Consider the following 25,094-nt stretch of genomic DNA (forward strand, 5'->3'; position numbering starts at 1 on the left):
AACGGTTTGTCAGAAAAGAACAAAATTTTCAAAAAAAATAAAGATAGCAGACTAAAACTGAAATATGAGAACATAAAAAACCAAAATTGAAAAAAAAAAAAGTAGAACCAAATTTCCAATTTTTCCCAACAAATAATAAAATATCTTTAATAATGAAACCGAGACATGGAAAGCAAGGGAAACTCCAACAATGTTTGGGCTAAATATAGATCCTCGATGGACTGTTATTAAAAAAAAAAAAAAACCATCGATTGACCAGAGGATTTTAATTTGTAGCCACCAAACAAATAGTTTATGGTAATTTTTAGAAATTTATTTACATGTTTTACCTATAAAAGAAAAAATCTAATTCTCTTTTGTCAAAGTCATTAATTTGAGCAATTCTAACATGGTTTGAATTGATAAACACCATTTTAATACCAACTTTTATACATCTTTGGTTGACAAAAAAAAAACCCTTGATATAACATATTTCGAATTTGTGCATTTTATGACTTTACTCATCATAATTAAACGTGCAAGACGTATTAAAACGTTCAGGTGTCCAGAGATTTTAAGCTCAAAACAAAACGCACACACTATATATAAATAAAGTGTCACGAACAAATTATTTTTTTAAAAAAAAATCGTTTTTAATATAAAACGCGAGATATCAAATATTGAAATTATCATCATCTTAATATTCTAAATATCAAATATTAAAAAATGCGAGGGCAAAGAGTCGTGACTACATGGGGTAGATGCAAGTTGCAACGTGATGTTAGGGTTCTCTGTGCTCTTTTTTCTTTTTAATAGACAGATGATGATTTATCCTCTTTCATATATTTTTTAAAATGTTGTAGAGCAAATCAAACAGAAGCACAAGCTTCGCGGAAGCCGTGCGCTTGTGCTTTTGATAACTAGGATTTTACTTTTTCAAAAAATATTAATGCTAAATTCCAAAAATTTAAATTCGAGCACGGTGGTTGTTTCGTCTCAACGCTCGTCGGAATGTAGGCCGATAACTATTAAAAAGAAAATGGAACTTCAAGAATTTAGCGAAGATAGAACATTTAAGTTAATGAAAAGGAAACAAAACCAAACCTTTGCATGATTGTGTGTTGAGAGTTGAAACCCTGATTCCTCAAATGCAACCCATTTTGTCATAGTTTTGGTTCAATGTTTTCACACAACAATGCCCTATTTATACTCATTTTCCAACCTTGAAAATTACTTGTGGCAAAAGTAACTACTGCTAAATGCCTACATAAATTTGATTGTGCTTAAAAAATTAAATGGTATCGGTACATCAAATTGGCTTAGAAAAACATAACGACAAATACTTGTATGAGAAAGTCTTACGGGTCGTAGTTTGTGAGACAGATCTCTTATTTGGATCATCCATGAAAAAGTATTACTTTTTATGCTAAGAGTATTCTCTTATTTGGGTTATCCATGAAAAAGTATTACTTTTTATTGTGAATATCAGTAGGGTTGACCCGTCTCACAGATAAAGATTCGTGAGACCGTCTCACAAGAGAGCTACTCAAACATAAAATTGAATGTACTATAATTTTAGGTAGAAATATAGAAAAATATTATAAAATATATGAGTAAATTTTTGTTATTGTATCAAAAATTATAACGGGTGGAAAAAATGTAACTCTGATAGTTTAAACCCTGCAATAATCCAATCTTATGAGTTATGCCCAATAAAATAAGGGAAAACCGATATATTAGTCATATAAGTTTGTCACTTTTGGTTTTTAGTCCGATATATTTGTCATTTTTTATTTATGTCTGGTATCTTTCCATTATTTAGACATTTGGTCATTTTTTTTAATCAAATTTTCACCACAGTTGCTTAGTTGATATTTTTCTTTGTGAGATATAAAATTTGAATTGTAAGTTTTGTCACATCACACATAATGTGAAATTTAACATAAACATCGCATTTTCCTCTCATATACATCGGCATCAGCTTTTATTTAGAGGAATCAAATATCAAATTTTCTTTCAACAAATCCCTAAATTTGTAAGAAGAAGAAAAATGATTTTACACAAGATTAAGACGTCATATGTTTCTGAATGAGAAATATTGTTATGTAAATATGGAAAAGAGCGTAATTGAGGGCTTTTTGGACAAGTGATAATTCAAGTAGAAGGTTATATGACTTCCAAAATTGGAGAGTGAGTTTCTTGTTTTTCAATTATTTGATTTTACAGCTTTCTTGCGCTTTGATTTTTATAGTCTTGTATAATTTGTTTGGTGAAACCTCACTTTCTATGGCAGAGTTGTAGATGTGATGTTTTTGCATGAGAAGATGCACTATCGTGTCGTAGCTGGGTGACTATAATTCTTTACTTGAAATAGAAGTTGGTTGTGCTCGAAGTTTACAAGAAAGAAATTGAAAAAGAGAATAAAAATTTGAAGTTCTTATTTGCTGGATCATGATTAATTTTCATTTTTTTTCATTTTGATTATTGTTTCTTAAATGAAAATTAGACGTAGCTCGAATTCGCATTTCTTGCAAATTAACTTTTCTTATCTCAGTAAATAACGGATTTTTAAAGAAAAATAGATACTTGTTTCTCCCTCAACGTAAATGTCGATGTATATGGAAGGGAACAAGTGCTCACCTTTCTTCCAATAAAAGTTGATATGTATGTTAAATTACATATTATGTGTGATGTGACAAAATCTACGATTCAAAGTTTATATGTTACAGAGAAAAAATGTCATTTCACCAACTGTGATGAAAATTGAGTAAAAACGATGAGATATCTAAATAATGGAGATGTAAATCAAATGGTCCAAAAACAAAAAATAAAAAATTTATCGGACCCATTTTCCTACAAAATAATTATATTTTCAGGGAAAAAAATTATTATATTTCAATTCATAAAATAAAATATATTTAAGTAAGAAATATTAATTAGGAAAATAATTATATTTTTATCCATATAATAATAATAATAATAATAATAATAATAATAATAAAAATATATTTGTCTGCTACGAGAATGGAGATGTTTTCGCCTTCGCAAACCTTTGATTCCAGGTGATACCTGGATTTAGGTCCCCTTTCACCTGCCAAAGCCCTTGATTGATTTCATTCAGGACTGTCAGTGAAAAGCTCATAAATTCTCTCACAATTTTGTACTTCGAATCTCAAGAATCTTCGACTGCTGCACAACGGTGATTGCTTCTCCATCTCCCCATGTTAATTTAATACGCAGAATCGTTTTTCATGATTTGTTTATTGGTTTTTCACGTGTGCGAACTGCAGAGCTTATGTTTTTGTGCCCTATCGTAACTGGAGTCTGTATGGTTGAAGTTTCAGCAAAAATCCTTTCGTAGAACGACGCGTATCTGTAATTGGTTTTAAGTTATGACAATTTTCAGTATGTAGTTTGATTTTCCTTTAGCTTGCGGGATTGATCTTTTGTCTTTAAAGTAAATATTTAGCTGCGTGTTATTGATCTTTTGTTAATTTGGTGTTGGTTTTTATGAATTCTTGTTAATTGAAGACAAATTTTGTGTACAGTTAGTTCTCCATGAATTGCTTTGGGTGAGGTCTTTTGAGGAGGTGCATGATACGTGGTTTTAAAGCCACGAGCTTTGGTCGTGGTTGAAGAAATTTTGCCTCAAAAGGGTGGCAAATTAATTATGTGGACCAATGTTTTCAAAATTGTAAGTTCTCGCGTTTTAGTGTTGCGTTTTCTATGCCATTTGTCACATTGCTTATTCGTGGTCGGTTGCATTTGTCATATTTCCTTATCGGTGCTTTGCGTCTCATTCTCATCGAATGTCTCGTTTACATAGGTTTGATTATACTATTCTGCAGGGTGGCTTGAACCAGGTTTCTTGGTTTCAGTTTCTTCCCCATGAATTTGATTTTAGCACTCTTCCTGATAAGAGGTGTGTTCTCAAACCATTTATTGTGGGTGGATTTGGAATTATTTGAAAAGAGTGCGAGTAAAGAAGACGACTTGATTAACCGATGGCCTATGTCACAAATCACACGACTGCTCTTCATAGCTCGTGTAGATAATTTTTTCGTGTTGGATTGAATGCCTAAACCTAAATGAAACAGTGGATTGAGGACAATAGATACTGCTTGAATTGATTATTGTTTATTACATTTATTAATTCCATTTGTAGCTTTCTTGACTATTTTTATTTATTGTTAGACATTTGTTTTTTGAGTGTTTCTGGGCTCAGTTCGAATATCATGGACTGAGTTATGTATCTCTGCTGATTTCTTTTGTGCTTGATATTTGCGAAGTGTGAAATTGGACCAGAAAGATGCCTTGCCCCGCCTGGTGCTTTCTGCACACCACCAACTGCAGAATGAAGGATTTCTCAGTACATGGACCAATTCTTTTGTGGGTCCTTGGGACCCTTCGCAGGGTTTACATAATCCTGGTAAAGATCATAAGTGGTTTTATGAAATATATTTTTCACTAATGTCTTTTTCAATGTTATCTGTCATCTTATTATGCAGATGAAAAGATCAAGCTCTGGCTTTTCCTCCCTGGGCAACATTCATCTGTTTCTGAGAAGGCACAACTTTCTGTTTCTAGGTTGAGAGGTACATTTATTACTCAGTAGTGTTAATGTTATCAATTAGTTACTGTATTTCCATTTTAGCTGTATCTAATACCATTCTCAAACTCGTTGGATCATGTAATTTGGATTTGATTGCTTAGTTCAACTTTATGCTTATGCCTACATTTTTGTTCTGTCATGAAGTCCTTGCATCTGGACTTTGGGTGGCTCCTGGTGATTCGGAAGAAGTAGCTGCTGCCTTGTCCCAGGCTTTAAGAAACTGTATAGAAAGGTGATGTGTTGTCCTTTTTTGTTAATTTAACGGTTGAAGAACGTGAGCATTAGCTAACATGATTTTATTTCATTTGACAGAGCTCTTAGAGGGCTTTCTTATGTACGATTCGGAGATGTATTTTCAAAGCATCATCCATTTATACAGAATGAAGAACAGTTCAGGTATGTTGATGGAGTTCATGTTGGTACTGAGAAATAGTTTACGAGACTGGATGTCTGAATGTTGAAGATCGTGATTTAAATTAAAATTGCTGCATTATCATATTCCACTAATATTTTTGGAGCTGACATATGATTGGTTATTTACATCCATGTCAGACATGCAGCTGAGTGATGACATTCTCACACTTGGTTGCATTCCAGCTGAGCATGAATCTAGATAAAACCTCATCCATAATGTTTGCAAATTTGCACTTACACACTTGTTATTTTAATAAAAAATCTATATTCATTCTGGTAGTTATTTCATTGTTATCTACCTCATTCTTGGAAATAAATCATTATCCAATCCGAGAGTGAAATAGTGAACTCAAAGTGTATCCGTTCCGTTCTATATTTCCCCCTTCATTTGGATGTGGTTCATAATCTCATATGATCGTGTTTTTGTAATCATTTTGAGATATTAGGAGCATCTTGACCTATTACGCTCAAAATTTTGCCCAAGGCCAACATCGGAAAATAGGTGTGATTTTGTTTTCAAGTTCCACAAGCTAGTGTTTTGGTTCAACCGAACATTTTCTGCGTGGAATTACCTGGTTCATTCTAATGTCTGGGTTGATTTGAATAGTCGAGAGTCAACAGCTATTTCGTTCTCTCTTTTACTCTTGTTCTAGATTAATTTTTTTCATAAGGAATGTTATCATCATCTAAGGAATGAGGAAGTGGGTAATTTATAAACAGAGGTTGTGCATATTCAGGTGCAAATGTCTTGATTTTAACACAAAACTGTTTATTACTTCAAAGCGAAAATTGTGGCAGAACGAAATACTTATTTAAATGAATTTCACGTTGGCATTCTGCAAGATCACTTTAAATTTTAAGCTGTAATCAATATGAAAAATAAGACTCACGTAGTTGGTCCCTTTCAATTCTCCCTGTAATAAACACCCATTGCATTGCTGCAACTTTGGTATTTATCCTTTCTGAAGTTTTGAAACTGTTACGTTTTATGAATTCCCCTTCTCATTAGGTTGTGTTGGTGCTTTGTAGGCGCGGTCAACCTGTTGCTGAGTTCATCTTTGCTGCGACAGAAGAAACAATTTTTGTTCATGTTATTATATCTGCTAAGTTAGTCTCTCCTTTAACTAACTGCAGCAAAATTTGTGCTTTTAATTTTCTTCATGTGTTACAATGGTATTAAATTTTGTTACAGACATGTAGTCAACACTCCTATACTACATATTACATCAGTGAAAAATGATTGTTTCACCCTTTTAGGCATGTTCGAGCTCTTTCAAGTGGCGACATTGAGTCATTCATCAGCCGTTCTAGTAGGCACACCAATGAAAGAATATCAGGTCTGTTGCTTGGTGCAGACATCTTCATACATCACAACACGAATTTTCAAGTTTTTTCGTCTTTCTTGCATGTGGATTGGTGAATATAAATTAGATAGGCCGTCAGATGTTTAATTTTGTGAGGACTCTTCAAATATGTGCCATATTCATGAGATAAAATACGCTTGTAATATTCTTGATGATGAAAAAATATAACAATAGTGACTTGAATTTTTCTACTTGCACTTTTAGGTCGTTAAACTGTATGTGATGTTTCAAAGTTAGAATAAAATGAGAATTATGTTGGTACTTATTGTATTAAAGTTGTCATCAGTACATGTTTTGTTGCTGTCATTGTGACATAAGACGTGTCGGTCAAGTTGACCGGTGCGGAAGCTTAGTTGACACAGTAATTTCTTAAAAAATATATATCTCTTTATATTTTTGTATGTCTGAAATTTTCAGCTTCTAATATTAGAACATTGTTTATTTAGTTTCTACCATCTTTAAATTGATTCAGCTGACCTAAACTCCTATTTTTTGACCTAATAATTATTAGATTGTAATGTTATTTCACTTCACATCTTTTATAGTTTTTTTTTGTTGGCTTGTTTATATATTTTGGGGGTTCCAGTGTCTTCGTTTCGTTCTTTCTAACTATGTCGTATGCAATATGTTTTGTGCATATTATAAGGAAATCTTGCTATTATATTAATGTTTTTAGTTCTGTTTACCATTTGAATTATCTTAAATCTATCTTGTCATCGTCTGTGAGATTTCACTTCCATTCACCTCCTGATATTTGGTACAACACATGCTCTTGCAGTTGTTGTCTCCCCTCATGGAATGCGTGGGAAGCTTACTGGATGCTGTCCAAGTAATCTTGTGAAGCAAGTATATCTGAGGTCATACTAAACTACTTGCTGCTGTTCGTATACATTTTAATTTGCCAGTCACCAAATAACCTTTTCCAATTATTTACATTGCATTTGCTGAATGCGTCTGTAATTATCTTTATTTTTTTAAATCTAAAATGTTGTCTCGGGTTTTTCTTTATTCTTCTTTTTGATATATCTGTACAGCCCTGGGAAGTTTAGAGGTTCAAATGGGATTGTAGGTCTACCTTACCATGCTTCTCAAGGTTCTGGACCGCCAAGTCAACTGATGGGACAAAACTGCTATGTTGAAGTTACAGTTGGCTGCCTTGACAAGACGGTGCACTCACACAAGAACTCTCAGCCTCCTGGTATTGAAGAACCAGCTATAGTGAGAGGTACTCAGATTGGGTCATCAGAAAATCTTTCAATTTGTGAAAAAGTCTTTGTATATCCTGCCGAGGCCGTTCTCGTTCCAGTGAAGCAGACATCTTTTGCTAGATCAGCTCTGAAGAGGTATCACTATCGTTGATGAATTCTGACCCATTCGGATTGAATGGACAATTTGTTTGTATATGCCATATTGGGCCATGTCGTGGCTTGGTTACTTTCATAATTCTATTTTTATTCTTATCACTTGGTCATTAGCTACATAATTTTTGGTAAAATGGAAAATTTGTTCTGTGCTTCTATGACAAGAGGGGGAGGAGAAAGGTCTACTCACTGTTCAGAGAAATTTGGATGGGGCTTGGGGACAGTTCTTGTTGATTTGTGTACTGAACTCTTTAGTAATTCAAATTACCTTATAATGTGATATATAGGAACTCAGGAGCTCTTTAGGAGGCTGTGAATCTCATGTTTTCTTGCTGGAACCTAATTACCCTTCTCCTAACCCACTTTAACTTTTCCCCTCTGGTCACCACTGTGAACCCAATTCTGACGCTGGAGGATCAGGTTTAGAGATTTTAACAAGTGTAGCAATATATTTATTTGGATATTTTATGTGCAAGTAGCCAAGTACTGGGACGAACTGTAACTTGCACTGGATGTAACACATACGTGTTATTGGTTTCTAGCTATCAACATAGTGACCCTTTATCCAGATATAAATTCTCCCTGCCTCGTAGCCAAATTACACAATCTTCAATGGTACCTCTATTTTTTGCATTAAGCAAATGTACTTTAAAAGGCATAAAGTGCATTGTCTGAAAATGTTCCTAGTTCAGACTTTATATTTTCATGTCTGACATGAAGTTTCTTTTCTTGTATATGATCGTTTCAATATTTTGTGTGGCCAGCTAACATCATATTCTTAAACTTCAGATTCTGGCTGCAAAATTGGGCTGGTCCATCAGTGTCTGGTTCTATTTTTATGCATTGGTGAGACAAGTTTCTCATATATTATTGTTATTCTGCTTTAATCCTATCCCTGAGTTTCTTCATTCACTTTTGTTTTGGTTTTGATAGTGATGAGTGGGTGGATACGAGGGGTGGATCTTTGCTTGAACCAAGTGGAACTCGCTCTCAGCATGGCTATCACAGCAGTAGCAACAGTAATTGTAGTAGCAATTGCAGCATCAGTAGTTCCTCCAGTGAGAGTGATCGAAAGGCTCTGGGAGCTGGTGATCTCGAGGCAGATGCAGATTCTTTAATGTCCAGAGAGTCTGGTTTGTCTTCATTGGGCCAATCTCAGAATGCAAACCTCAAAATGGTAATGCTCCGTGTAATTTGCGAGCAACTGGAGAAAAAACTAAGAGTGTTTTAGTTGATTTAAGTTTGTTAACACCATTTGAGGTTCTTCCATTTTTTCTTGTCCTCCTGTTTATTTTATTATTATAGTTGTGAGAGAGAAACTGCTTATTTGTTGATCTTGAATGGAACAGTTTTGATTTTTTTCCCTAACTTTATTTTATATTCTGATTAAAAACATGAATAGCAAATTATATGGTGTTGGCATTTTCCTAGTAGTCTGAATCTTTATTACGAGCAGATTTTAGACGGGTTCCTAAAATTGCATTAGGAATTTTATTTCTGAATGTTGAGCTTGTGGAAGAAAATGTGGAAGATGCCCAAATTATGTTAGTTAACTGGAACATCAAGATGCTTAGTGCTGTTATGCCAGTGTGGAATTGGATCCTTGTTTAATCATCCGTTTTATTTTGGAAAGCCTGATATCTGTAGCGTGTCATAGATGAGACGATCTTATATGTGTATTGCATTAATTAAGAGTACTCTATCTAGTTATGTTGTCGTTGTAGTTCCGAAAGATCATAATATGTAAATGGCAACAAAATCAAATTGATGACCAAATTTTTGTTCTGTCATTGTCTTTTCTAATCTTATTCAGTTGATGTGTTGTGCAAAGCTGAACTTTTTAAACTGGATTCGGTTCATTTAAAACAGTATGACTCTGACATCCGCTTTTCGTTTAATGATTTCTTCGAAGTTGATTTTGGCTGTTTGCCTTAGCTTCTATTAGGCCTAATTGTATTATCTTTGATTAACCTGTTAAATTTTATGAATATAATTATTTACGAGAATTAGTTATACTCATTTTTATTAGTCGCAGGGTTCTAAGCGGCCACGAACAGGGACATCAGAATCATTCGGTCAAGCTGGTGGGGTTTTAAATCCTTCCACGAGTGATTATGGTACCATGGAAGTCAACAACACGTCCATTGTGAGGGTTTCAAATGATCAAGTTGGGTCTTATTGGGGTTGGGATGATGATGATAGAGGCTTGGGAATGGATATTCAAGCATTGCTGTCAGAGTTTGGTGGTTTTGGTGACTTTTTTGAGAACGACACTTTATCACTCGGGGAGGTAATTCGATCCCGGTCCTTTAGTGTATAGTGTGAATGGTTTAGTCTTGTCTTTAGGTAATGATTGTGTTAGAATTCCTATTATTTCCTAGTAAGATTTGTATTTAGGATTTTATTTTATTTATTCTATAATAGGAAAATGTGCTAAATCCGGAATTAGTTATTGACAACTGATTCCGGATTCTAAGCCTAATAGAAACAGAATATTTTATTTTAATAGGAGATTTGATAGAATATTTTAATAGGAGATTTGGTAATTCTTGTATAAATACCAAGTGTAAGGAATAAAAATATTATTCAGCCAAATTCACAAAATTCACATGGTATCAGAGCTATAATCGATCCGATACTTTAACCCTACGACATTTTTTTTTCCGATTGCTCTTCTATTATGAGCAACTCGGAATTCCTTTTTGGAAGCTATATGGCTGATTCATCTTCCCCGAGCACTCCGATTGATGGCGAATCTACCACAAAACCCACTGGTGGAGGCCACTCTTCCACCAATCTTAACCAGAATGAAATTTCCACCAATTTTTTGATCACTGCCCATAAGCTTAATGGTACCAACTTTCTGCAGTGGTCCCAATCGGTCACCTTGTTCATCAAAGGATGAGGAAAAATTGGCCACCTCAATGGTACCACGACTGAACCTGCCAAAACCGACCCGTCATACAATGCGTGGGAGATTGAGAATTCCATGGTTATGTCGTGGTTGATCAATTCCATGGAGCCCTCTATTGGTCGCTCCTATTTGTTTCTACCTTCAGCACGAGCTTTGTGGGACGCTGTCAAGGATACGTATTCAGATGTTGGGAACTCGGCTCAACTCTATGAGGTGACTACTAAGATGCGGGATTCTAAGCAAGGATCCAAATCTGTCACCCAATATTTCAACAATCTCATGGCCTTGTGGATGGAATGCGATCTGTACTATGACTTTGAATGGAAGTGCTCTGCGGATCATGCACGGTTCCTCAAATTGATCGAGAAAGACCGTGTGTTCCAATTCCTTGCTGGCCTTAATAAGGATCTCGATGAGGTTCGTGGTCGGATACTTGGCCGGGATCCTATCCCGACTCCGCGGGAGGTCTTCTCCGAGGTTCGTCGTGAAGAAAGCCGCCGTACGGTCATGCTTGGCCCCGACGTCGCCTCTTTCGAGCCTTCTGCCATGGCTACCCAGGCCCCTGCCCCAGCCAAAGTTCGAACCAATGACTCCCGGAAATCGGGCAAATCTGACTATTTTGAGTGTGATTACTGTCATGAACCGTGGCACACTCGGGAGAAGTGTTGGGCCCTACATGGCAAGCCCCCAAAGTTACCATCGAGCTCAAAGACTACCGGAAAAGGTGTCGCTGTGGCTACTACAACCTCTCCACGGTCTTCTACCCCTGCCCCTACGACTTTTTCCGCTGATCAAATTCATCAATTGCTGAGTCTCCTCAAGCCTATTCCTGCTTCCTCATCGACTTCCCATGTTCGTCAAGGTAACATCCCTCGAGCTTTAGCTTCGTTCTTACACCATCGTCCATGGTTTATAGACTCCGGTGCCACCGATCACATGACGGGATGTTCTGAGATGTTTTCTTCTTATACTCCCTGTTCGGGTCGTGATAAAGTCAAGGTTGCGGCTGGCTCATTTTCTTCCATTGCTGGCAAAGGCTCCATTACTATCTCACCCACCTTAACCCTTACCTCTGTTTTACATGTCCCTAATTTACATTGCAATTTACTATCCGTCAGTAAATTAACCACTGATCTAGATTGCTCCTTACACTTTTCCCTTGATGTTTGTGTTTTTCAGGACCGTCGTTCGGGGAGGATGATTGGCAATGCTAGACGAGTGAATGACCTTTACATCTTTCACCACGAAGACGACACTGGTCCAATTAACGATCGACCTTTACACTTAGGCCTCTTTTCTTTTTCTAATGTTTGTCCATTTAAGCTTTTACATTTCCGATTAGGTCATCCGAGTTTTCATTATTTAAAAATTTGTACATTTCTTTGTTTACAAATAAAAATCCGTCTTCTTTTCAATGTGATATCTGTCAATTAGCAAAGCACCACCATGTTCACTATCCACCACATCCATATACACCTTCTACTCCATTTTCCCTTATACACAGTGATTTATGGGGTCCATCTCGGGTCCCGAGTTATACCAATAAAAGATGGTTTTTAACATTAATTGATGATCATACTCGATTTTGCTGGGTATTTATTCTTAAAGATAAATCTGAGGCAGCCCTCACATTTAAAAATTTTCACTCCTTTGTCAAAACTCAATTTCATAACGATATTCAAGTCCTGCGGACTGATAACGGTCGTGAATACTTTAATTCCATCCTGGGGGAATACCTTATCTCTCACGGAATTCTTCATCAAAGCTCTTGTACCGACACCCCCCAACAAAATGGTGTCGCAGAGAGAAAAAATCGCCATTTACTTGAGATTGCCCGCTCCCTCATGTTCCAATCTAAAGTTCCTACTCGTTTTTGGAACGATGCCGTGTTAACCGCTGCCTATTTGATTAATCGGCTACCATCCAAAGTCCTTCGCTTTAAAACTCCTTTTACATTGTTTCACTCCTACTTCCCGCAGAACCGCACTTTTACCTCCGTCGACCCTAAAGTTTTCGGTTGTACTGCCTTTGTCCATAATACATCCCCCACTCGCTCCAAGTTCGATCCAAGAGCCATAAAATGCATTTTTTTGGGTTATGCTCCTACGCAAAAGGGCTATAGATGTTATAATCCCATCACTAACAAATCTTTTGTTAGCATGGATGTTTCGTTCTTTGAAAACATTCCTTACTACGACTCGGTTACATCCCAGGGGGAGTGTGACCTTCCCGACCCTATTCCCATACCATTACCCACTCCCTTCGTAACTCAACCTTCTTCGGTGTCTACCCTGCCCTCTGACCAGGCCCCGGTTCTTCAGGTCTATTCCCGGCGCCGCCCTCCTGCCGTTACTTCAGGTCATGCCACTCCTCTACCACTGCCTGATTCCACTTCGACCGACGATCCAGGTAATACATCTTTTCCCTTACCTACCCCGGTCTTTACTGATTTGGATGTTCCGATTGCTCTGCGAAAACCGACGCGGGCTTGTACCAGGACACCTTTATATCCCATGAATAATTTTATTTCTTTTGCTAACCTTTCCACTTCCTATCGAGCCTTTGCCTCTGCTATACAGACTACCCGTGTCCCTACCTCTATCGATGAGGCCATGGAGGATCCGAAATGGAAGGAGGCTGTTATGTCGGAGATGGATGCCTTGACTACTAATAATACGTGGGAGGTGGGCGTGTTACCCGCGGGGAAGCATGCGGTTGGCTGCCGCTGGATATTTACAATCAAGTATAATTCTGACGGTTCAATAGAGCGCTTCAAGGCTCGGTTAGTTGCCAAAGGTTATACCCAAACTTATGGGGTGGATTATGAGGAGACCTTTGCCCCGGTGGCTAAGCTTAATACTGTCCGTGTTCTACTCTCACTTGCCGTTAACCTTGATTGGCCCCTTTATCAGCTTGATGTCAAGAATGCTTTCCTAAATGGTGAGCTTGAAGAAGAAGTTTACATGAAGCTCCCTCCGGGCTTCCTTGCAGACTCTCCTCCGGGTCACGTTTGTCGCCTTCGTAAGGCTATTTATGGCCTTAAGCAGTCTCCCCGGGCTTGGTTCGGGAAGTTTACATCAGTCATCACTACCCACGGTTATTCTCAGGCTCAATCGGACCACACCCTGTTTTTTAAGCACTCTTCTCAGGGTCTTGTTTCGATTTTGATTGTGTATGTCGATGATATTGTTCTTACCGGCAGTGATCCTCCGGAGTTAGCAAGGCTTAAAGGAATTCTCAGTTCTACCTTTGTTATGAAGGACTTGGGCACCCTACGTTATTTTTTGGGGATGGAGGTCGCACGCTCATCTGAAGGGATTGCTCTGTCCCAAACCAAGTATGTTCTCGACTTACTTCGCGACACAGGTCTCCTACATTGCAAACCTGTTACTGTTCCAATGGATCCTAATGAGAAATTGTGCGACGTTCCTAACGCTGTTCCCGTTGACAAGTCTCGGTACCAACATTTGGTAGGCCGCCTCATTTACCTTGCACATACTCTCCCCGATATTGCTCACGCTGTGAATGTAGTCAGTCAATTCATGCATGACCCTTATGCACACCATCTTCAGGCTGTTTTTCGTATTCTCCATTACCTTAAGGGTACTCCGGGTTCGGGCCTTCTTTTTCGCAAGAATTCCTCTCGGAATGTGTCGGCCTATACTGATGCGGACTGGGCAGGTTCGGTTCATGATCGCCGCTCCACGTCGGGTTACTGCACTTTTGTTTGGGGAAATTTGGTCACCTGGAAGAGCAAGAAACAATCTGTTGTTGCCCGAAGTAGCGCGGAGGCAGAATATCGAGCTATGGCTAACATAATCCAGTTCAACATGACCGGACTAAACATATCGAGATTGACCGTCATTTCCTTCACTACTACTCTCCGGTTATTCTGTGATAATAAGGCTGCTATCAGCATTGCTCATAATCCAGTTCAACATGACCGGACTAAACATATCGAGATTGACCGTCATTTTATCAAAGAAAAGATTGACACCAGGGAAATTTGCATTCCGTACGTCCCGTCCGATGGTCAACTTGCTGACATTCTTACGAAAAATCTTCATCGACCTCAGTTTGACTCTTTTAAATCCAAGTTGCGCATGATCGACATCTATGCATCAACTTGAGGGGGAGTGTTAGAATTCCTATTATTTCCTAGTAAAATTTGTATTTAGGATTTTATTTTATTTATTCTATAATAGAAAAATGTGCTAAATCCGGAATTAGTTATTGACAACTGATTCCGGATTCTAAGCCTAATAGAAACAGAATATTTTATTTTAATAGGAGATTTGATAGAATATTTTAATAGGAGATTTGGTAATTCTTGTATAAATACCAAGTGTAAGGAATAAAAATATTATTCAGCCAAATTCACAAAATTCACAGATTGTTTAGCTCTTTTGAACTTTAGAAATTGTTTTAGTTATGATAATCCTTCTCTCATACCCGTTTGTCGAAAATGTAATAATGCTTTTTTAGATTAAGAAAAACTACTTCATAAAATTGTGATGCAAATGAAAATGAAATAGGGATAGATGTCTAAGTACCTCGGGGGGTTCTGAATAGTGGCCACCTTCAGACTTGGAAGACTCCCGAACCACGAAAGTTGTCAAATTAAGAGGATGAAACGAGATGCATCCTAATTGATTTTGTGTGATCCTAGAGCCTTTCTTTCTTTGCATGCCTCACCCAATGCATGAACTTCTGCTGTGGAACTTTCCATCAGAGTCCACTGTCAAGTTTACTGTTGACTTGGAAAACTTCCATACCATGAATTGGTTAATTTTGACTTTTCTTTGTTGCATCACGTAAGGATAATAAATTGTTGGATATGAAGATTTCTTTAATGTATTAAGTGGGAAGTCCAGATGCGAATCATATCAGCTTTAGATAAGCCCATAGAAGAGGAAAATCCAATAATTTTTATGGAAGTTGAGGGAAACTAGAGATCTCAGCATGCAGAAAACCGAAATGGTGGAGGAAGAGTAATAATATGGTGACTACTATTGCACTGATTTGTCAATGTGGATGTTGCAGAATATTTTTTTTCTTATTAGTTGGTAACTTGGTAATATCTACTTTTAACTTGCTTGGACCGTTACTGAACTTGTTTCAGCACCTTAACTTATTTATCTATTTCGTAGGGCAGTAACATTATCCTATTAACAGTTCAGCAGCTTCCTGGACAAAATCAAAATCAAGAATATTATCAAGCTTTATTGATCAACTTTGTGTTAAGAAAGAATTTGTGCTCCCCCAATATCATTCCTCTTACTGAGATTTCCAATCGTTTCTGTTCATTCTGTTGTCGTAATTATACTCATAGTGATTGTGATTTTAATTATTTCATTGTTTTACTCTGTGAATCCACTTTTTATGTCCCCCTTCTCGAGAGTATCCGGGCTTAAATTATGTTTTGATTGTTACATGGTGAAGCCCCCAGGAACTGCAGAGTCTCACGAACTCCCGTTTCATGCATCTGATGGTGGAGAGCTAGGTAGCAGCCCCTGCAACTCACTGATGGATGTCTCCGATCAATTGGTTTTGCCAGTAGGTTTTCCAACCTTTGATAGCTTTAATCACCCATCAGCTCCTGCTCCTGTGGAAGATTCAACCAAATATCAGGAGGCTATAAAGGGTTCTGCTTCTGCTCTGGACACCTGCACTACGCCACCATTTAGAGGCGAGTTTGATCATGTTTTAAAGGCGGAAGCTCTGATGACATTTGCTCCAGAATATGGGGCTGTGGAAACCGCTCAGAGTGAGATATCCTCTGTGATACTACGAAGTCCATATGTTCCTAAATCTTGCAAAGTGGATTCAGCTTCAAGCTCGAACAATTATGTGTACTCTGCAACTCCACCTTCTCCTTTCTATGATGGATCTGATGAGAAGTCTATGATGCATTCAAGCATGAAAGCATGCACTGAAAAGAATGATTCTAATTCCACTTTAAAATTAAAGAAATACTACACACACGTTGACAAAGGAAACAGGCAAATAATTGGAAAGCTCCCTAACCGTGACAATCACTTTTATGAAGGTGACGATAGAGTTGGATCATCACAATTTTCTGTTCTCACTCAGACAAATTCCGAAATAAGCGATGGCTCGTTGAGGGAAGATAATTTTCTTCTATCTTCTAGGACTGTCCTTGCAACAGAAACTGAATGCCTCTTGTGCCAGGCTACCATGTGCAGGTTGCGGCATACATTGTTGTCTCCTAGCAAATTTTCCTCTGCAGTCTTGAACGGGTTGCCTGCAAGTGGCATTTCTAATCAGGTCCATGTTGATCCAGGCATCATGGTGGACAATATTTCAAGTAAATCTGAGTTTAGAAAGAAAGAAACTATACCTGTTAGGATAGCTGGTGATATGGATGGAGGAATACTTGATGGGCCATTGAGTGCACCCGTTGGTGTTTGGCGTTCTGTTGGAATTCCTAAAGTTACAAAAACAAGTACTCCAACTGTGGAAGTTTGTCCATCCATGCCGCACAATTCATTCATCGAAGAAACCATGCTTTCTTATGGACTTCGGCAACCACTTCAGGAATTTCTTGATGGCATAGCGTTGCTTGTGCAACAAGCTACTTCATTTGTTGACGTGTCTCTGGATGCTGATTGTGGTGATGGGCCTTATGGTTTGCTTGCACTTCAAGAGCAGTGTAGGCGTGGGTTTTCTTGTGGACCCTCTATGGTCCATGCTGGTTGTGGAGGAGTTTTGGCTTCTTGTCATTCCTTGGATATTGCTGGTGTGGAGCTCCTTGATCCACTCTCTGTTGATGTAAGACTCCTATTGTTATGGAGTTTGGTTTCCTTTTCTCAAGGGTCTGATTTATGAGTTGAATTTTAATTAATAAGAAAGATGAATTTTCCAAGTAATAATAAGAATATGGGTGTTGTGAGGGAACAAGTCAAGAGAATTTTGGATCAGAGTTCTGGATTCATCCTCCTCGCATTCCTATCTATGAGATGGAGGGGTCGAAATGACTTTCAAGATTGCAGATGTCCCTAGTCACTATCATCAATATCACTGACTTTTTAAAAATTGTCTTTATATCTTGGAAATTTTAGTTTGTTAAAAAAAAGTGAAATTGGATTGTTAATGACAGAGGCAATCGTTTATTGGTTTCAGAATTTGATTGTTTCATTATTTTTTTAAGTGGATGCAAATGATTATAAAATAGATATTTCCTTTATTGTGTATCACTTGTGATTTAGTGGATTAAGGTTTCTGTGAATTGTATTATCATGGTGTACTTTTGAGGATAAAGACGAGCTAAATACCAATGTAGTTCACATATATTTTGTTTTCTTAAGCTATACTAAAATACTGCAGTGACTTATGCAGTGCAAACTTCTGTCACTGCCATTTGAATACAGTATTATTGTTATCAGTATTTTATCATAGTCTGATTTTATCAAATCGTATAATCATTTTCAGGTTCAGGCATCTCTAACTATTAGTTTGTTGCAATCAGACATAAAAGCAGCTCTAAAATCTGCATTTAGCTGTGTGGATGGTCCTCTATCTGTTATTGATTGGTGCAGGGGCCGCAACCAACCCAATGAATTAGGAATAACATGCAATGGATTTTCTTCAGAATCTACTGCAAGTGTTAGTGATTGTCGGGATTCTTCTAGTACAATAACACTCTCAGTTGGAGAACCCATGAGCCCATCTATGTCATCTGTTGGTGGAGCATCTTCCCAAAAAGGTTTGATTATGCTTGACAAATGATTTATGGCCTTACATTACTTGTTGGACTGTTATCCAGTTTTTGTTTCATTAGATGGAACCAGAGGGGATGAGGCAAGTGAAAGGAATTTGAACCAGGACACTTCTTTATTGGAGTCGGATCAGCACCTATGCTCACGGTTTCGCCCCACAGTTTCTGTAGTTCCATTTCCTTCCATACTTGTTGGGTACACCTGCTATTTACTTTTTTACGGCAATCATTACCAAATCTGTCTGCTTCTTTGAATGCAGAATATTTCTTGATCTGCATAACATGTTGAATCTGAAGAACTGTATTGTGTTATTTAATTTACTTGTAAAAGTAAATCGATTTATTTCTTAAATGGGTATAAAATTGTGCTGTGTCATTGTCTCATCATTGTTAGGATGCCGCACAGTTTGGTGGATACAACATACTAGGATGTGGGATTTCAAACAGATTGTTTCTTGTCTTGTGCACCATAACTTGTTTAGCTGTAATTCATGTAAAAAGTAAATAATTGCATCCTGTGTCATGCTGATTGTACTCCCATGGAATATGGGTATTTTTTTGTACATTTATATTTTATTTTATGCTATAAATTATGAGAATTATTGTTTTTCGTATTGTTATTCAGAATGACCATATAAGATATTTTATCCTTATAGGTACCAAGATGATTGGCTTAAGACATCAGTTAGCTCCTTACAAATCTGGGAAAAGGCTCCCCTTGAACCATATGCAACTCCAAAACATGTGAGATTTGTTACCTTTCACAGGGCAAGCTTTTCTGCTACCTTGTTTGATGTATATATCAGTGTTGTCAAGACCCGTGGATTGCTCTTGTGTCTTTCTACTTTTACTGTGATGGTATTACTGAATTACACCTTTTTCCTCTGGTAGATGAACTACTATGTTGTATGTCCAAATATTGATCCACTCATTACAGCAGCCACAGACTTTTTCCTGCAGCTTGGAACTGGTTAGTGCTGGTGAATTGTGTTCTTATTCTTCTTTTTTTAATGTCTCTAATTATTTTATTTGCACAATGGTGCTTGACTTGAGTTTCTTTCACATTGATGATTTATAGATGGCCTGATTTTTCTCTCTGCAGTTTCAAATTCTTGTTTAATTTCTTTTTTTAATATGTTTTAATATGAGTTAAATGCGTAACTTCCTCATTCCTCAGTAAGTTTGAACTATCGAATGAAGGCAATTTATGCCCATCATTATGTTAAAGTAGTTTTTGTGGATGTACAAGGCTTTTCTTTGGGATGCATAGGCTTTTTAGCATCTTCATTTATGGGTTGTGTGGGTAAAGTTCAAGTAGCTCAATTTGCATTGCTTGGGAAACAGATTGCCCCCTGCAATACCCTAATACAATGATTCCAAAAAATATTTGTTGAATACTTGCAAAATTCAACTGGGACCACCAGAAATATTGTCCTGATTAGCAGTCATGACTGTACATTTCCAAATGTGTCGGATGGATTTAGGATTTCTTTTGGTGGTGTTGGACGCCTATACTTTTTTCGCAGTTTTTATTTGCCTGGTTTTTGCACGTTAAAGGAATATTTTTGTCTGAAAATTGTATATATGTTTGCACTGGCTTTTAGGAGAAGCCATTTTCTTTTAATTTGATTCCACCCAGAGTAGTGTCTTTACGTCAGCTTGATTGACTTGTCATGGATTACATCATATAGGCATCCTATGTTTAAAGCTTGGAATCATCTATAAATGTGTATTTTGGTTTGTCTTTTTTTTTGGGTGAGCGAACATGTATCTCTTACATTAAATGTTATGTATTTCATGACTTGATATGGCCTTTTCTCCTAGTTTATGAAACTTGCAAGCTGGGAACACATGCGCCCCAAAGTCTTGGGAATGAGATGGAAATAGATTCTGGAAAAATTACTACTCCTGGTTTTGTCTTGCTTGATTGTCCCCAATCGATGAAGATAGATACAAATAATGCATCTATGCTGGGTTCAATTAGTGATTATTTTCTCTCTCTGTCCAATGGCTGGGATCTGACTTGCTTTCTAAAGACTCTTTCCAAGGTTCTCAAAACCTTGAAACTTGGTTCATCTACAATCACGAATACCAAGGAAAGAAATGGCGGACCATGCACTGTAAGTTGTAAATGTCCTTGTCTTATTAGTTATAGCAAATGCTGTCTCTTTTTTAAATAATTTTTTTATAAATTACCAAGCACCTGATCTAGAAGTAGGACGTGTAACTTCAACTGTCCAAATCAGCTGGCATTTATCTTTTAAAATTGTAAGTATATTGTTCAGGATAAGTTCCCTTTGCCATTTAATTAATAGGATCGTTAGGTAAAGTTGTGCTGCAGCTGTACCTCTGCCTCATTTTCTATTTCTTGTCATTCTCTTGGATTGTGCTCAACTTCACATCTGTATATCTGATTCCTTCATGTTCTTGAATAAACTACCCAAGCCTTATTTTTCTCAACTGCTTAGAACTATGAGGAATACCTAATTAAAGAGTTCAAACCTTAACTAACATTAACCTCATATTATTATTTGGAGCATTAAGATCTGTCCTTTATTTGCTAATGGCAAATTTTACTGAGCTTGTGAAGCATATAAATTATAGAAACCTTTTATTTGCGACGTTGTCTTATTTATAAATTAGAGCATATATGTAATAGATGCCTGAAATCTGAATTTTATACTCTTCAATTTGTCTTTATCATACTATTGACTTATATTTAACCGATCTTGTGTTAAAACCTTCATTTTTTGGTTGAGCCTCGTAACATTACTATATTCTTTTTATTGGGTTCTTAAGTTCGTTTTTTAGCTCTCGAATTAGAATGCGCATAACCCTTTACGATCAATCTTATTTTAAGTTCTCAATGCTTGAGCATTTTGCCTTTCATGCCCTAAAATGGACCACAAAGTACCTGCTGATAATTGTTTTTGTCTGTTTTGGTCCTTGGATCAGGTAGTCTATGTGATATGCCCCTTTCCTGAGCCTCTTGCAGTTCTACAAACTGTGGTTGAATCCTCCATTGCTATTGGATCAATCATTCGATCTTCTGATAAAGAGAGGAGATCCATGATGAACAATCAAGTTGCAAAAGCATTGAGTTACTCAGCGGCTGTGGATGAGTCATTTTCTAATGTATTAACTCTTACAGGATTTAACATCCCTAAGTTGGTACTGCAAATTGTGACAGTTGATGCCATTTTTAGGGTAACTAGTCCGTCACTTAATGAGCTCATCATTTTGAAGGAAACTGCTTTCACAGTTTACAATAAAGCTCGCCGAATATCACGTGGAGTCTCCACAGAGACTTTGCCTAGTTTATCTCTACCGGGAAGGTCTCATTCAGCCCTAATGCAGATGGCTTCACCAGGTATGTGGAAGGACTGTGTTGGTCCTCGGATTGTGGGACCACCTCTTCAGAGAGAAAATGAACTTGATGCAAGCTTGAGACCAGGTACGTGGGATAACTCTTGGCACACAGCAAGGAGTGGGGGACTTGGATGTGATCCCAACAGAACAGGAGATGTCTTTTCCTTGGACGATATTCGTTGTTTATTTGAGCCACTTTTTATCCTCGCAGAACCAGGTTCCCTTGACCGTGGGGTTTCTCCCTTTTTGGGGAATCCTTCTTTTGATTTATCGAAGCCATTATCAGATGATTGTGCAAGTACTAGCTTTGTGCAGAGTTCTGCATCATCGGGTAGTGGAGATAATGCTCGTAATACTCAGCCTGATGCCCTGGATTCAGATGGTTTTGCATCTGTTCATCAAAAAGCACTCCCCAGTCTGCATTGTTGTTATGGGTGGACTGAGGATTGGCGTTGGATGGTGTCCATATGGACTGATTCGAGAGGAGAACTGCTCGATAGTTACGTCTACCCGTTTGGAGGTATCAGCAGTCGGCAAGACACCAAGGGTCTGCAGTCCCTTTTTATTCAAATACTGCAACAAGGATGCCTGATTCTTCAGGCTTGTTCTCCTGATATTTGTATTGCTAAGCCTAGAGATCTTGTTATCACGCGAGTTGGATGTTATTTTGAGCTGGAGTGCCAGGGTAATGAATTGGCTTTTTTTTCCATTTTGTGTTTTACTACTGCGATCCTTAAACAAATAACTCATAGGCATAGTGAGAACCTGCTGATGATGATATCATCTTCTTTTTGGCGTTTTAAGTAAAAGGAAATTTTAAGCAAGATTATTGGTTTCAAAGCTGCTAAACTTCTGACATCATTAGCAATTCCATTGATTAAACCAACTAAATGTCGACATCGTTAGCCATTCCCTATCGAATCTCTGATCTTAACCAAACTCGTCTTCCTGTAGAGTGGCAGAAAGCTTTGTATTCAGCTGGGGGATCCGACGTTAAGAAGTGGTCTGTGCAGCTTCGACGGTCATTCCCGGATGGGATTCCTCCTAGTAGCAATGGAACTTCTTTGCAGCAGCAGGAGATGAGTTTAATTCAAGACAGAACGTTACCTTCTTCACCGAGTTCATTGTCTAGTCCTCATCCCAAGTCTTCGTCCTTCATGAAAGGTGGTATGGGGCAACCTTCCTCCAGAAAACAGCTAATGGGCGGGCACGCAGTGTTGGACAATTCGAAGGGCATACTGCAGTGGGTGCAGAACATTAGCTTTGTTTCAGTCTCGATTGATCACTCCCTACAACTAGTGTATCAAGCAGATTCTACATATCCTGGTACTTATGATTGCATTTCCTGCTGCACGTTCTGCTTTCATCTTCAAACAAATTCATTCCATTATTTTGTCATATTTTGCTTTTAGGCCCATATCTTTTCATTTTTATGGCTTACAGATATTAGGAGTTATCTAATGTCTAGAGCAGCTAATACTCTGCTCCTTGATTGAACTTTCATTTGGTCCCCACTTTGTACTTTTAGGGGTTTCTGAGAGTGAGCATTGATATATACATTTGGTTGTTATTCCTGCAAAATTACCTTTTCATCTTCATAACGATTGCTTATTTCGACTCTCGGCAAAATATCCCCTATTGAACGAAACGATGCCAACAAATAAGTGGCTCAAATCCACACATTATGCTTGTTAACTATTGCTTTTACTGTGCCTTTTGGTGTAATCATTGCATCTTTGCAGGGTCAAATCAAGGCAGTGTCATGTCAAGCCAGTCAGGCTATCTCGAAGGATATACTCCTGTGAAATCCCTTGGCTCTACTTCTGCATCTTACATTTTAATCCCATCACCAAGCATACGTTCTCTGCCTCCTGCAGTTCTTCAGCTCCCTACATGTCTCACTGCAGAGTCCCCTCCTCTCGCTCACCTCTTGCACAGCAAAGGGTCTGCAATTCCCTTATCCACTGGTTTTGTCGTTTCAAAAGCTGTACCTTCCATGAGGAAAGATTCCAGAACCCTTTCAAAAGATGAATGGCCTTCGGTCCTTTCTGTCAATTTAATCGACTACTATGGAAGTGGCAACTTAAATCAAGAAAAATCAGCCAAGGGTGTCACCAAGGTATCAGGAAAGGGAGTAAACTCTGATGCCAAAGATTTTGAAGCTGAGAAGCACTTGATTCTCGAAACTTTAGCAGCAGAACTTCATGCTTTGTCGTGGATGACAGTTAGCCCCGCCTACTTGGAGAGACGAACTGCCCTGCCTTTCCATTGTGACATGGTTTTAAGACTTCGAAGGCTTCTTCATTTTGCTGATAAGGAACTCTCTCGGCTTCCAGATAAGGCACGAGGATCGTGAAAGGTAACTGTAACTTGTGGCGGTTGTTCTTTAGCTAGGTTCATTCTCGTGCGTGCATAACCAGTCGTAGCTGGAAATTGGAACGGATAACGTTCCTGCTGACTATCAGCATTGTGCAATTATTACTGATCAGTTAGTATCCAGGTTAGATGTGTAGTTCTGACAGAATATAGTATGCTAATCCAGAAGTATTGAGATAGCAAACTGTGTAAATTAGTTAAAACAAGTCTAGGAGCTGGTTGATCTCGCCTGAACAAATATGACCTTTTTTTGTGTGCGTTATTGGTCTTATATATACTAAATTCATTGGTTTTTTTGTCTGTCGGAACTGTATTTTTTTTCAAGTATGAATTCTGAATGACCTCGAATTTCTACTGGTTATGGAAGTTGGTAATTTCGAACCTATTCTACAATGCTTGTATTCGTTGATGCGAAGCATTAACCGAGTGTGCTCCGAGCTTGATTACCGATCGAATCAAATCGTGCAAAATCAATTTTTTTTCCAGGTGACCTAAAAACATTGGACGATTTAACAGAAATTTTAAATAAAATAATCGAAATTGTTTTAAAAATAATAATAATGGATGTAATTAAAATTTAATTTTTAATTTTTTTATTATTTCTGTTTATGTGGTCCAAGGATTTATTTTAAATAAAATTTTGCGATTTTCTATATAAATGACCGAAAATTAAAGCCAAAAAATTCGAAATAAATCGATTTGTTTGATTTAATCAAAATTTTGCGGACCTTTGCATGCTTGAAAATTTTTGGAGAATCATCAAGTAATACTTCCTTTTTGGTGTTAGAAATAAAAGAAAAAGTTACATTTTTGTCTTTTAATTTGTACATTTTTTATTTTTAATGATGTTATCGATTAATTCACTATTTTAGTCCAGTAATTTGCATTTTTTTTTTCGATTTAAGTCATTTTTCACTAGGTGATGACGACTTTACAGAATAGGTCAATATTTTCTGACACGTCAATA

At 37.5% G+C, this 25,094-nt stretch overlaps 1 protein-coding gene across 4 annotated transcripts; it reads left to right on the forward strand.

The window, feature by feature from the left end:
* Nucleotides 1–2,983: 2,983 nt before the first annotated feature.
* Nucleotides 2,984–24,478, forward strand: LOC140956948 (mediator of RNA polymerase II transcription subunit 13). Of its 4 annotated transcripts, none has more exons than XM_073413929.1 (23): nucleotides 2,984–3,178; nucleotides 3,528–3,673; nucleotides 3,828–3,901; nucleotides 4,269–4,408; nucleotides 4,488–4,574; nucleotides 4,736–4,823; nucleotides 4,904–4,987; nucleotides 6,035–6,112; nucleotides 6,263–6,342; nucleotides 7,148–7,226; nucleotides 7,404–7,712; nucleotides 8,520–8,576; nucleotides 8,664–8,907; nucleotides 9,760–10,020; nucleotides 16,087–17,436; nucleotides 18,097–18,370; nucleotides 18,446–18,578; nucleotides 19,039–19,126; nucleotides 19,274–19,352; nucleotides 20,207–20,502; nucleotides 21,338–22,436; nucleotides 22,706–23,077; nucleotides 23,494–24,478. In XM_073413929.1, exons 2-23 carry the CDS (start codon nucleotides 3,650–3,652, stop codon nucleotides 24,105–24,107), a joined length of 5,910 nt encoding a protein of 1,969 aa, XP_073270030.1. In that variant the 5' UTR covers nucleotides 2,984–3,178; nucleotides 3,528–3,649; the 3' UTR covers nucleotides 24,108–24,478. The 4 variants fall into 4 exon arrangements, with proteins under 4 accessions (XP_073270030.1, XP_073270032.1, XP_073270033.1 ...); XM_073413931.1 differs by having other exon boundaries at nucleotides 3,532–3,673; XM_073413932.1 differs by having other exon boundaries at nucleotides 9,766–10,020; nucleotides 23,494–24,477.
* The last annotated feature ends 616 nt before the right edge of the window (nucleotides 24,479–25,094 follow it).

The sequence above is a fragment of the Primulina huaijiensis genome, chromosome 14 (genome assembly GCF_012295235.1).
Source record: "Primulina huaijiensis isolate GDHJ02 chromosome 14, ASM1229523v2, whole genome shotgun sequence".
Lineage (NCBI taxonomy): Eukaryota > Viridiplantae > Streptophyta > Magnoliopsida > Lamiales > Gesneriaceae > Primulina > Primulina huaijiensis.

What these genes read in the sequence shown, in the direction of transcription:
- LOC140956948 (XM_073413929.1), top strand. Translation starts at nt 3,650, where the DNA reads ATGTGGACCAATGTTTTCAAAATT. An exon ending in TTAAGAAACTGTATAGAAAG is followed by an intron (nt 4,824 to 4,903) that starts GTGATGTGTTGT and finishes TTCATTTGACAG; the next exon opens with AGCTCTTAGAGGGCTTTCTT. An exon ending in GAAATGGCGGACCATGCACT is followed by an intron (nt 20,503 to 21,337) that starts GTAAGTTGTAAA and finishes TCCTTGGATCAG; the next exon opens with GTAGTCTATGTGATATGCCC.